The sequence below is a fragment of the Taudactylus pleione genome, unplaced genomic scaffold, assembly GCF_031769625.1.
Source record: "Taudactylus pleione unplaced genomic scaffold, aTauple2 ptg000579l, whole genome shotgun sequence".
NCBI classification, from domain to species: domain Eukaryota; kingdom Metazoa; phylum Chordata; class Amphibia; order Anura; family Myobatrachidae; genus Taudactylus; species Taudactylus pleione.
Window position 1 is genome coordinate 3,779,832 of NW_028284981.1, and position 12,501 is coordinate 3,792,332.

At 45.1% G+C, this 12,501-nt stretch overlaps 1 protein-coding gene across 1 annotated transcript; it reads right to left on the reverse strand.

Annotated features, from left to right (window-relative positions):
- Nucleotides 1-1,192: 1,192 nt before the first annotated feature.
- Nucleotides 1,193-11,823, reverse strand: LOC148481459 (RIB43A-like with coiled-coils protein 2). Its single transcript, XM_088453500.1, has 8 exons — nucleotides 11,788-11,823; nucleotides 9,327-9,445; nucleotides 9,157-9,238; nucleotides 6,940-7,284; nucleotides 5,239-5,357; nucleotides 4,925-5,152; nucleotides 3,455-3,621; nucleotides 1,193-1,407 (listed from the first exon to the last, which is right to left on the reverse strand). Exons 2-8 carry the CDS (start codon nucleotides 9,441-9,443, stop codon nucleotides 1,326-1,328), a joined length of 1,140 nt encoding a protein of 379 aa, XP_088309626.1. The 5' UTR covers nucleotides 9,444-9,445; nucleotides 11,788-11,823; the 3' UTR covers nucleotides 1,193-1,325.
- Between the last annotated feature and the right edge of the window lie 678 nt (nucleotides 11,824-12,501).

Below are 12,501 nucleotides of genomic sequence, written 5' to 3' on the forward strand. Positions count from 1 at the left end.
CACCAGGCATTTTTTATAATAGCCAGATGCAATAGAATATGGGAAAAGGTACTCGTATGGCTATAAATAAATTGTATTAAATATGGGACATTCTAATCCACCTGAAAGTAAGTCATGATTTTTTTCAGAATTTATAAAAATTCATACCGTTCTTATGGAGCCTTTAAGAACAATAGCAATGACTGCAGCCTCCATCGTGAATGGAAAGGCTAATCCATCATCTACATTACTACTATCATGGGGCTTCTGTTGAAATAGGTTCAAGTCGTATTAAATACCAAACTAATAACCAATTTCTCTGCTAAGTAGCCCTCTGCTCCAAGTTTATACCTGACACTTATGCGGGGTACACACCTGACTGACGCAGTTGCTGGACGACCATCCCGCTGACCAATTTGGTAAGGATACACACTTACCAATCGGCCGCTTGATATGTCTAACCAGACCAGTGGCGTCATAAGATGGGTGCTTTTTTTTTTTAGACATAAATTCACACTTCACACAATACTAGCAAAAATGTAACAAACGCCAATGGGTTGACCAGGCAAAATTGGTGCAGTTAGGCGGAATTCACATTGGCATTCTTCAGAATCAGACCAACAGAAGTAGTTGCTCCAGCACTGTCCTGAAAAGAAATTTCCTCTGTTCTGTGTCTGCTTTTAAAACTTCTCTCATGTTCTCACTTACCATGGACTGCCTGTGGACCTCCCCCCATTCTTCTGCTAGCTTGAAGGTACCCTGTGACGTGTGGCTCCAACATATCTGCTAAAGCCGTATGCAGCTTTGTGGAATGCCAGCTTCCTCCATACAATCTCAATGGCCAGTAGTCATATTACAGTACACAAACAAAAGGTGTGCTTACACAATAGTAGCAATGTGTGCAGCCCCATCTGGTAGTATTTAAGAATTTTACAATGGATATATAATACCTATGCACATGGGTAGCAACACACTACAACACAAGAAATGTGATAACAAGGGATGTCAAACAGGCTAAACTGCTATTGTCAAGGTCCTGACACCCTCATTTTGTCACAGTGCTTACTGGTTACATGACTCCAAAACTGAAGTACAGTACAGATATACTCTCCCGCTCACCAATCATTTCCTAGTTGAGATTTAAACAGTAGAATATGTATTAGTAAATAAATCAGCTATTTTTGCATGTAAAAAAAAATCCACTCGAATAGGATTAAGTTTGTTATTATCATTTATTCTTATTTGTATGCAAACATGACCAGCCATAGAGAGGACCTGCGAGTCACAGATTGGACCACCTTTATTGGTTGCCAGATCACTGCTAACTCCTTCTGGGATGACGTCATTCAGCGGCTGGTGGTGTTGAATTGAGTGTGGAAATGTGCAGTTGGGTTGTTGGTGTAGACTACTTTATCCAGATACTCCAGGCTAGAAAACACAAAAATGGACATTATATATAATTATTATTATTATTATTATATACAATGTTGACAGATATGCACGAAGACATCAAGCTTTTCTTATGTCTTCCAAAACTGTAGTTTCTCATTTAGCCATATTTGGCCTGATATGGAGTTGAACGCAAATAGGCCGTAGTTAATCCCACATTGTGCGCACGGAAATAAATGCGTATATTTACTATTGGTTGTCATCATCAGTGCAGACTTGCAGCAGCGATACTTGACGCAAATGATACATCTGCATTTACGCTTATGTCCAACTCTGATTAGCGCGCAGTTTCGACAACACGCCCGCAGTGGAATTTGACTATATGGTTACGCCCCATTACAGCCCAGTTCCGACTCCTCTGTTGTAAGTGCTGATGCGATTGAAGTGCGTATGGGTCTACATCGTTTGTTTCCGGAGCCTGCGCAGTGCGTACTGTACTGCCTATGCAACATTTACAGTCCCTTGGTTTTTTTTTTTAATTATGTCAAAATTAGACACCTCCACCATAAAGACATAGGAGCCAATCTGTCTGAACATATCTGTGAATAAATCCGGCTAAGTCTATGTTTAATCTCAGGGTTTGTATTCATCTAAGTGTTGGAGGATCCAATGCACAGCTAGAAATTATGTTCAGCCCCTGATTGAATAGGGATGTAGTGTAAATCCCAGCGATCATAATGCCGGCGCTGAAATACTGACATCGGCGCCAGCATCCCGACAACCAGCATGCTGAAAGTAAGTATTGGGGTTAGGGGTTAGACCAGTGGTGTCAAACTTGGGCCCTTCAGCTGCAGTGGAACTACACATCCCAGCATGCCCTGCCACAGTTTTGCTATTAGGGCATGCTAAAACTGTGGCAGGGCATGCTGGGATATGTAATCCCACAGCAGCTGTAGGGCCCGAGTTTGACACCACTGGGTTAGACAATAGGGGGAGAGTTAGGGATAGGCTGCGGGTGGGGGATATGGGGAGGGTTAGGTTTAGGCTGTGGGGAGGTAGGGTTAGGGGTAGTGTTAGGATACCTACCGATAGGTGTCGGTATCCTAACCCTGTCGGGATGCCGAAATGGGGATTCTGATTGCTGGGATCCCAAACACCGGTATCCCATACCCAACCCAATTGAATAATGTGTGTGTCGGATCCCTCCCTCTTCAGGGACATTGGGAGACCGACAAGAGGCCCCAGTGACAGTAAGCAATGAGACCTGAATATTGAACAAACAGAAGTAGCACCAGTATACTAGTATGGAGGTTTGAGATTATATGCTACATTCTGAGTTCTATATTACTGCTTGAATAAAATGCTTTGTAGTAAGGTCTTAGCATGCAGAACATTATATTGCAGGCTGTCCCCTAACAGCACATAAGGGGCCTGATTCTGAGTGGAATGCGGGAAAGGCCGTCTATACGTTTTGTGCCACGGTCAGGTCTACAACTTTATGCCACTCCAAAGCCCTTCCCTGGTGTACACCCGTGTGTCTGTATGTGCAAGTACTGAGACGCCCACTTGCAGCATCTATAGACCCTGCATTACCTTCTGGTATGTCTCTAGATGCCAATGGTCGCACAATATAAACTTGTACCAGCCCTATTGTAGGTGCAGTATCTCTGTCTGTTTATGGCCTCCTATATAAGCTGCTGTGCCTATCATATATCTAAATATGGTCTCCTATATCAGCGACACACCAGCCACACTCACATAAAAGGTATCTCCGTGCGTCTTTTTAACCACTCCCCCATTACCTCCCAGTCACCGTCCTGGTACGCCCCTTACATTTCTGCTAGCATGCATCTACATTTGTTCTGCGACTCTATACGTACAAAATCGAGATACATGCGCGGAGCAACTCGGACGAATGTGCGGAAAAAAACATCGCTCCACTGAATCCGATATTGTTGCTGCGTCCAACTCAGAATCAGCCCAAAGTCTTGACTAGTGGTTTGAGTAGTTTAATGCAATATAAATATATATTCTATTGAGCCTGATTACTGGTACAACGCAAATGGGACTGGTGCCAGCTACTCACTGTGCCTTCTGCTCTCTGCTCATCTGCTGGTTATACTGATCCATTCTCTTCCTTATCTCCCTGCTAAACTCATCCTCTTGCTGCTCCAGCGTCATTGCCGCACGTCCGGCCAGGAGTCTCTGCCTGTCCCACTCAGCGTTCCGCTGCTTCTCCTCTTCCTTCAGCCTCTGAAAAAACAATGTGTGATCATGAGGTAATAACACATTGGGTTAAGTTGTAGTGCACCCTTCATCTCTGACATGGTGCCACAGAGGAGATGTAGTTTATATCCCGGCTGTCGGGATGCCAGCGCTCAGAAAGCCAGCGCCCGAATCTCGACACCAGTCAGAATTCTGGTACCAGCATACTGACCACTGGCATGCCAACGGTAAAGTATTAGGCACTAGGGGGAGGGTTAGGCATAGGCTGCGGTGGGGGGGGGGGGTTAGGTTGCGGGGGAGGGAGGATTAGGCTGCAGGGGGGGGTAGGTTTAGGCTGTGGGGAGGAAGAGTTAGATTTAGGGGTAAGATACTCACTGAAAGGCAGGGCTGGACGGCCTATCTGGCACTTCTGGCAAATGCCAGAAGGGCCGATGGCCAGACGGGCCGGTCAGGCATCAAACCCTGGCCGAGCAGCTCCGCTTTCGGCACTCTGCTCGGCCGAGATAGTGAAAGATGGGGGCGTGCCACGAGGCCAGGCCCCGTCACTCACTGCACACCCCCTAGAGGTAAGGTCATGCCTCGGTGATGCAAGGCCACACCCTCTTTACCACCAGGCTACCCCCCCTTTGTACCCCAGTCTGTCCCTGCTGAAAGGTGTCGGCATACTAACCCTGTCAGGATGCCAGCTCGGGATTCTGACCGCCGGGATCCTGAAAGCCGGCATCCCGTACCCAACCCCCACAGAGTAGTGTATAAAACAAAACAGCATTTAGTGGTATCATATATGAGAGATCATCATAGTACAGAAAGAATTTCGGGCCCATTAGCACTAGGACCCCTGCGCTGTACCTTAACTTATACATTTGAATAGATTTATGACACATTACCTTTGCCAGGTTTTTGTCATTCTTACAATCAAATGCATATTTTATGTGTATGAGGCTTTTACAACCAGAGTGATATGACAGAACCTGATGCAAACTAAGTGAATGTTTAGTTTAGCATACTTCGTGGTAGATCTTATAATAATGAAGGTCACCTCTTAGGATTTTATAGTGTATAGTGCATATGTATTTATCGGGTCAGGTGGATCGCAGAGCCACATTTTTGGAACCTACAAGTGAGGTAAATTCAGGGACGTAAAAAGGAGAATTCCAAGGTGACTAGCAGACGTCTGCCATTAGCAAGGTGCAAAGCAGAAGGTAATCAGATGTATAAGGGACTGGTGATTATACATGTCCTAGGAACTCAGTAAATGAATGAAAAATAAACGTCTAGAAAAATAATGCTCTATTGGAAACATAACAGCAGAGTATTTTGTTTGCGTTACCTGTTTTTCTTGGCATTGCTCCTCCTGAGTTTCTAAGATGGCTTTGAGCTGCTCTGGGCTCATGCCTTTCCACCGATCTGGCACCACCCGGTGTTCCCCAAAGGAACTGATCGCCACCTCCGGGTTTTCTGTCAGGATGTCCCCTGTCAGGTGGTTGTAGATCTCTGCATAGTTATTATCTTCCTCCTGCTGCTTCTCCAGCCTCCTGCGCTCAGATGCCTCCATGGCCTAGACCAAGAGTGAAACCAAGGTGAGGGCTATGCGAGAAACAGCTGTGATGTCACGGTACAGCTAGAATGCTCTGAGATACTTACCAAGGCTTGGTTAAAATTATTGGTGGCCATCATTACTGCCTTCCTGCACTCCTCTTCCATCCTGCTTAGGTGCTGGGCTCTCTCATCCAGCTCCACCCTCTTCTTGTCATATAAATTATCTGTTTAAATGGAGAGGTGGAGAGAAAAAGGTTATTATACGGAAATAAATGATGGGCATACAGAGAAAACAAACCAGTTCTATTCAGCTTATCAGTTCGTCAACCCCAGTTGCTCTTCTAAAAATATTCTCGTGATGGTCTCGGCCTCTCCAAAAAAGTTTATCTGAAATTACCTGACAATTATATGTTTTTGTAAATTATTTAACCCCGTGGTTCTCAACTCCAGTCATCAAGAACAACCAACAAGTCATGTTTATGAATTTCTTTATTCATGCCCAGGTGAGTTCATCTATTTTGCTGGGTCAGTCACTATCCCACCTGCTTCCACAGACAGACATCCTGAAAACATGACCTGTTAGGGTTACTTGAGGCTTGAGGTTGAGAACCACCAATTTAGCCTATTTTACTTATTTTTCTGACATAAAAACATGATTACAATAATTGTATACTGAAAAAAGTACCTGATTGTTTTTGTAATTTAAGCCCTCATTGGGGGCAATTCAATTCACCGGTAGTTGAATAGCGCCGGGAGGTGTGTTAGTGTGAGGTGTGCGTATGTCGAAGGGACATCCGTTTCTGACTAATTTTTTGCATCCGGCATGGTGTTACTAATGGCGACAACTGCCACTGCAGGTGGAAAAAGCGGTGGGCGGTGTGACCGTATGTGTGAAGCTATACGGATACTGGCATTAGCATAAGGTTGTTTATCTGGATGCCGCAGACCGCTGCAGTTGCGGGAGCTCGGCATACGACTTAGAATTGGGCCCACTGTATTTTTAGTAATGGTTTCCATTATATTGCTACACTGTAACTCTTGTGCCCTTTTCATTAGGATAAGTAACTCCTAGTAACTATGGGGTAGGTGTATCAAGCAATGAAATGAGTGGAGACATGGACCAGCGGAGAAGTTGCCCATAGCAACCAATCAGCTTTGAGGTAGCATTTATCAAGTGCATTCTTTAAAATGATAGGAAGGAGCTGATTGGTTGCTATGGGCAACTTCTCCACTAGGGATGGCCATCGGTGGGGTGTCCATCGATGAGTCCATTGGTGGTTACCATCGATGGCACACAAACCATCTATGGTAAATCATCGACGGTTTGCACCCCTCGATGGCCACCGCTGCGGGGGAAAATGGCGGGCCAATCAAAAAACGGACGGGGCTTAGCGGCGGCGGGGCTAAGATCCGTCCCGTCAAGGGAAAGAAAAAAAAAAACATCGGCTCCCACTTGTTCTTATCATCAATGGTAAAAATAATCAACATCAGCCTTAAACCATCGCTGATTTTGAATCATCCATGGTCGATGGACATCCCTATTCTTCACTGGTCCCCTTCCCCACTCTTTTCATTGCTTGATACGTAGATGGACTAGTTTTGGGACTTAGATTATCAGCATTGTAGCCTGAAATATTACTTATACAGCACTGTATGGCATTTTCAACATTACATTCATCCTTGTAGTTATCCCTAGCACTGTCTGCTCTGATACCATAAAGTTTGGTAGTTACCGAGTATTATTATACCTCAGAATAATATACTCCCTGCCTTGTATTTATTATTACACATTAATCTGCGTCTGACCAGCATATTCTCTCTGTGCTTCGCTCCTCTTCCTCTCATCCTTCTGCTCCGTCAGCCACCTTTTGGTCAACTCTGTCTGTAACTTCTTCCGTTCCTTGTCACTCAGGTCTTCTCCAGCGAACTTCTGTAAGCTGGCAGGGCCGCATCTGGGGTCATCGTCACTGACCCTAGCAGGCCTGTCCTTCTTTAGAGCATCCGGGTCATACAGGTCAAATTCCCTGCGGCCCTCGGGCTGCTGATGTTGATCGCTGAAGCTCTGCACGGCCCGGGTTAGGTCTCGGGCCAACTGCTGCTCTCTTTGCTCCAGCATCAGAGCAACTTTATCGTACTGTTGCCTGTCCGCATCTGTAGGGCGATAATAAGGTTACAGCGTGAGAAATAGGCTGTAGGTCAATACTACGATGACTAAAGTAATTACTAGACGACTTATTAGAACATTTTTTTTTTAAAAGTTCACAGCTGTTTAGAAAATAGGTCAATTATGTTTTTGAATAAATATTGCAATTAATATTAAGTAGCAAAATAACTAAAATAATAATATAGTGCTGACTTCGTATTATGTTTCTATTTATTTTGATGATAATTCATTGCTCCCTCAAGTTGACAACATGTATATATTAACATATACTGTATTGTATATAAAGTATGCAGAGATTTTAACCACCCAGTGGTCTGTAAATCTCCCCCATTATGTCATTCATTCTGCCAGCTGCATGCACTTCAGCTAAAGGGAATAATTTTCTTCATTCCATGCCGCGTCCTAGGAATAGGGTTGGAGTTGGCCATGGCTGCCTGAGAATCATAGACATGCCCTTTCCATATCATGGTCACACCCACTGGGCGATGGGGTGAGAGGGTGCAGGGTGAAGTGCTGACTAGAGTGCTGGGTACACTAGCACCAACCCTGTTACTGTGACATCACTGCCCCGTCCCTATGTATAAATCTGGAAATATGTAGTCTGTACACAACATTTTCTATTATCTTGGAGCAGGGACGGACTGGAGCTGTACATCAGCTCTGGCAGTCCGCCTGGTGCGCACGCTCGCCAAGAGGGTGTCGTTAAGTTTCAAGGGGGCTGTGCCACGAGTCACGGGGGCCTGGCCATCGCGGCACGCCTTCCCTATCTCTTGCCGGCCCACTGCCGCCACCCCTTCACTCCTCCTGAGTTAATGCCCTGTATCCGGCGGCGTTGGGTGGAGGACGGGGGTATTTCCGCCCTCCTCGAACCGGTCCTGAGACCATCAGCCCTTCTGGCAAATGCCAGAAGTGCCAGATGGCCAATCTGGCCCTGCCTTGGAGGTATGTTACCAATCGCCCAAGCTCTGTCTGCACTGATGCAAGATAGAGAAGTGCCACCAACCTAACCAATGTTTGCTTTCTCCAAAGCTGAGTACAAACTATACGATGTATCGTACGATATATCATTCCAACTCAGTTTGAAACACATCGTATAGTGTGTACGGCCGATCCGTCGTTCCCGATGGTCGTTCATCGCATCGTTCCATCTGCTGTTCTGCACAGCAGATGGGATGATGCAATGAACGACACGGTGCTGTTACACGCAGCAGATGCATTGCACCGTCGCATGTTACATCGCTCGTCACATCGCTGGGTTGCACCGTTGTTTTGGTGTGAACCCAGCTTAAAGGATAGAAGAGACAGCATGCTGAACATAATTAGTTATTTAACACAAATTATTTCAAGAATGTCGTTAAGTCTCCTTATAACAACATGAGTTTTCCCCTTCCCACTAAGCTGAGCAATGTAGAAATGAGAGACTTCTTAGGATAAATCTATTGTGCAGGGTTGCACTGAACAGCAGGTTCCCAATGCAGCCCTTCAGGGTGGAGTCCTCATTATAGCAGCGTTGCTCAACTCCAGTCCTCAAGCCCCTTCCCCTCTATAAATAAAGCATTACAGGTTTTACTTATATCCATGCTTTAAATGACTAAATTAGAGCCTCTGCAATTTTGATTCAACCATATGGGCTCAACAATTGATATCCTTAAAGCCTGGACTATTAAGGGGGCTTGAGGTCTGTAGTTGGAAACTGCTGCATTATATTAAGCTTTTAAGGCTTTAATTTCCAGATTGTTCAGCTTAGAGGAAACTGATTGACATGCTGGATGTATTCCTGTAGATGCTCAGTAAAGGGGGTTTCTCTGCACTCCTGTAAATTAGGATAAAAAGTGTTATTTTAGCCTAAAAATATTTACCAAACGCCTCATCCCGAGCCTTCTCAGTCCTTTCCAGTGTCTTTTTTTCTTCTACCTGTCTCCCCAGGGTGGCCACATCCACCTACAGGAAGAACACAATTCCATTCACTGACATACACGGTCATCTAATAGAGAAGGAATCCGTGATTGGCTATAAAATACAGACGTACCCCTATTGTCCGATATTTGGCATTGAATATTCGGCTTTGTCTTTGTTGCTCTTTGTTTCTTCTCCTTTCAATCGCAGCAGCTTCTTTCAGATCTATAGGCAGATCCAACTTATACATGGCTGCAGACACACATACAGACATTAGTGCACCAATCATAATGATAATACATATACACCATGGGGCTGATTTTGAGTCACACGCATCGTGGCTGTAGGCAACCACGGAAGCTTGATTTATTACCTTAGGCTAATGCGAGTTTACATAGGGTTAATGCAAGCAGAAACCTGAGTCTCCCACATCATCGTGAGTATCGGCACGTGCACCAGCCCCATACTAATGTAAGCAGAAACCGGTGTCTCCCACATCATCATGAGTATCGGCACGTGCACCAGCCCCATACTAATGCAAGTGGAAACCTGTGTCTCCCACATCATCATGAGTATCGGCACATGCACCAGCCCCATACTAATTGCAAGAGATCTGTCAAAAACAGCCTTCCGTTCCCCATGTGCACGACTCCCAATCGCAGTGGAGCATTAGATACGCTGCCTGACACTATCACAAGACAGGGCGGTTCCGTCAGCTTGCGTTGTAGCCACTTAGTTCCCACCCTGAAATGCCCGATATCACGTAAAAGACAGATCGGGCCAAGTCCCATACGACTCAGAATAGGAATACGTGTAAAGTCGCATCTGTGTGTGTACTGTATGCAGAAACCCGTCGTTGGCATCTGTGCCCAGCGATCCTTCCGACTTAGAATCAGGCTGCATATGTGACATCCAATACAGATTAGCAATGTGTCAACACTATTGTGTTTATCTTGGGCGCCATTAATAAACGCTGTTATGCTTGCTGTGAGTAGCGGGATGCATCGTATGCAAAATGCATCCCGTCCATAGTCATTATCTCATTATTTGCCCTTTAGATGGTAAGTTACAATAATGATATAAAGCCCATAATATTGGAAGAAGTAGTTGCCCTAATCCTGAGTTGGAAGCTGCAGCTCCCGTGTCTGCGCCTTTTGCTGATATAGCTTCTGCGACTTTATGGTAATGACGCTACAAGCCCCTCCCGGGTGTACAGCCGTGCGTCAGAATGCGCAAGGACTGAGGCGCCCACTTCGAGTGTCTTCATATGCTCAAATACCGCTTGGTGCGTCCGTAGAGGCCACCATCGGTCGCCCCGTAGTACCTTGCACCAGCCCCAAGCCAGGTGCAGATTCTCCGTCAAGAGTACGGCCTCCAATGTGAGCGATTATGCGTCTAAGTTCGCAAACCACTATCAGCGACACTCTCATAACACGCCCATAATACGGACCCTCCCCGGGCATCTGCATAGCCACCTCCCTGTCACTGCCCAGGACGCCCAAAACACACTTCTGAGATCATGCAGCTCAATATCAATGGGACTAGACGCATGCACTGTGCGATGTAGATGCATACGCATTAGAACAAAATGCTCAACTGCGTGCAGCATAGACATTATGTATGATTTAGAAACAGGCCTAATAAGAGTTTTAACTGATATATAAGACTAATTGTACCGGGCAGGTGGTTACTACTATAATATAATGAAATCTACAGGAAGCTATTCCCAGGGAATCGGTATGATATGCCGGCTGTCGGGATGCCTCCTGTCAGAATACCGACAGCGACATCCCGATGGTTGGTATCCCGACAGGGGTCGGGTAAGTATACTTACCCTCCCCCTCCCCCCCTTACCCTCGCTTCTGGTAGCCTAACCCTAACCCTCCCTGTTAGTTCCTGAACCTAAGTCCCCCTCCTTCGTGCCTAAATCTAACCCTCCCCCCCGTAGTGCCTAAACCTAACCCCCCCAGTGGTGCCTGACCCTAACCCTTCCCCCTAGGGGTGCCTAACCCTAATCTCCCCCCCAAAAAAACCTAACACTAACCCTGCTAACTGCCCTAACCCTCTCCCCCCCACCGCGGCTAAGAGGACGGGCATCCTCGTTAGGGGATCCGTCCGTCTGGTTTCCAGCGTTGGGATTAAGATAGGCGTCGGCATTTCAACGCTTATCTTAACTCCCTTGTCGAGATATCAGCGTCGGCATTTAGACCGGCGGCCGCGGACTACATGCCATTCCCAGAACTTTCCATGCAAATGTAAACATTTGGAAGTTTGTCCGAAATGCAGATTTATGAAATCTATTTCACTGAATAAGGTATCTTGGTATGTACACCTGACTTCCTATGTGTTTTATATTATTTTAATCCTTGTACAGCGCTGTGCAACAAATAAAGTATAATAATAATGTGACTGTCTTTCATTATTCAAGATACATGAGATGCACATAGCATGCACTTAAATTATACCATAAATTGCATATATGAAATAGAGACATATAAAGCACATATTTAAGAAGTTAAACAGAAGTAAGAAACAGATGATTATTGAATAGTGTATAATTATATAGTATAACAGTATCTAGGCACAGTACAGACCTGCTTATCACAGACACCTCTCAGCAACAACATGCGTCGCTATAGTAACGGACTGTACCATTATTGTGCTCTCCCAGTCAGCCAGGGCTGGAGGGAAAGGGGGAGTGCTGAGCACTATGTATCTGTATGTTCCCAGCGCCTCTGCTACAAGGTTTCATTTTGTTCACACACAAGTCCAAAACTGTGTTAAAAGGGAAATTGCTTCCATAGCTATCAGGGTAGCACAGTAAAAGAAGAATAAAGAGATTTTGTCACGTGTAATCCCCTTTTTTCTGAGTGACAATCTGGGATCCCTCGGAGAGGCAGTCTGTCACGTGACTCCTGATAGTAACTTGAAACTTTATCATTGAGAAATAACAGTATAGACTGAGTATAGATACATACTGTACATAGTTACCAGCTTTTCCAATCCCCCTCTGCAGATAGTGTAGATACTGAATAAATCAAAAATCTTGTTGTGGTTTTTTTTTTTGACTTCGTGAATAAGTATTTAATTCAATAAGCAGTATTATTGTATAGATTTTATATAGTAAATGCATGGGCATCTAATGCTCAGATACCAGACCAGTCCCGAGCATGGAGTCACCTCATTTGTGTATAAGGGCAAATTCATCAGCACTAAATTTCTACAAAAGCAGGTGAAAATTTATATTTTCACCTGCAATTGTAGAAATTAAGGTTTTCGGGCAATTTATCAGGCGATATCACAGATAT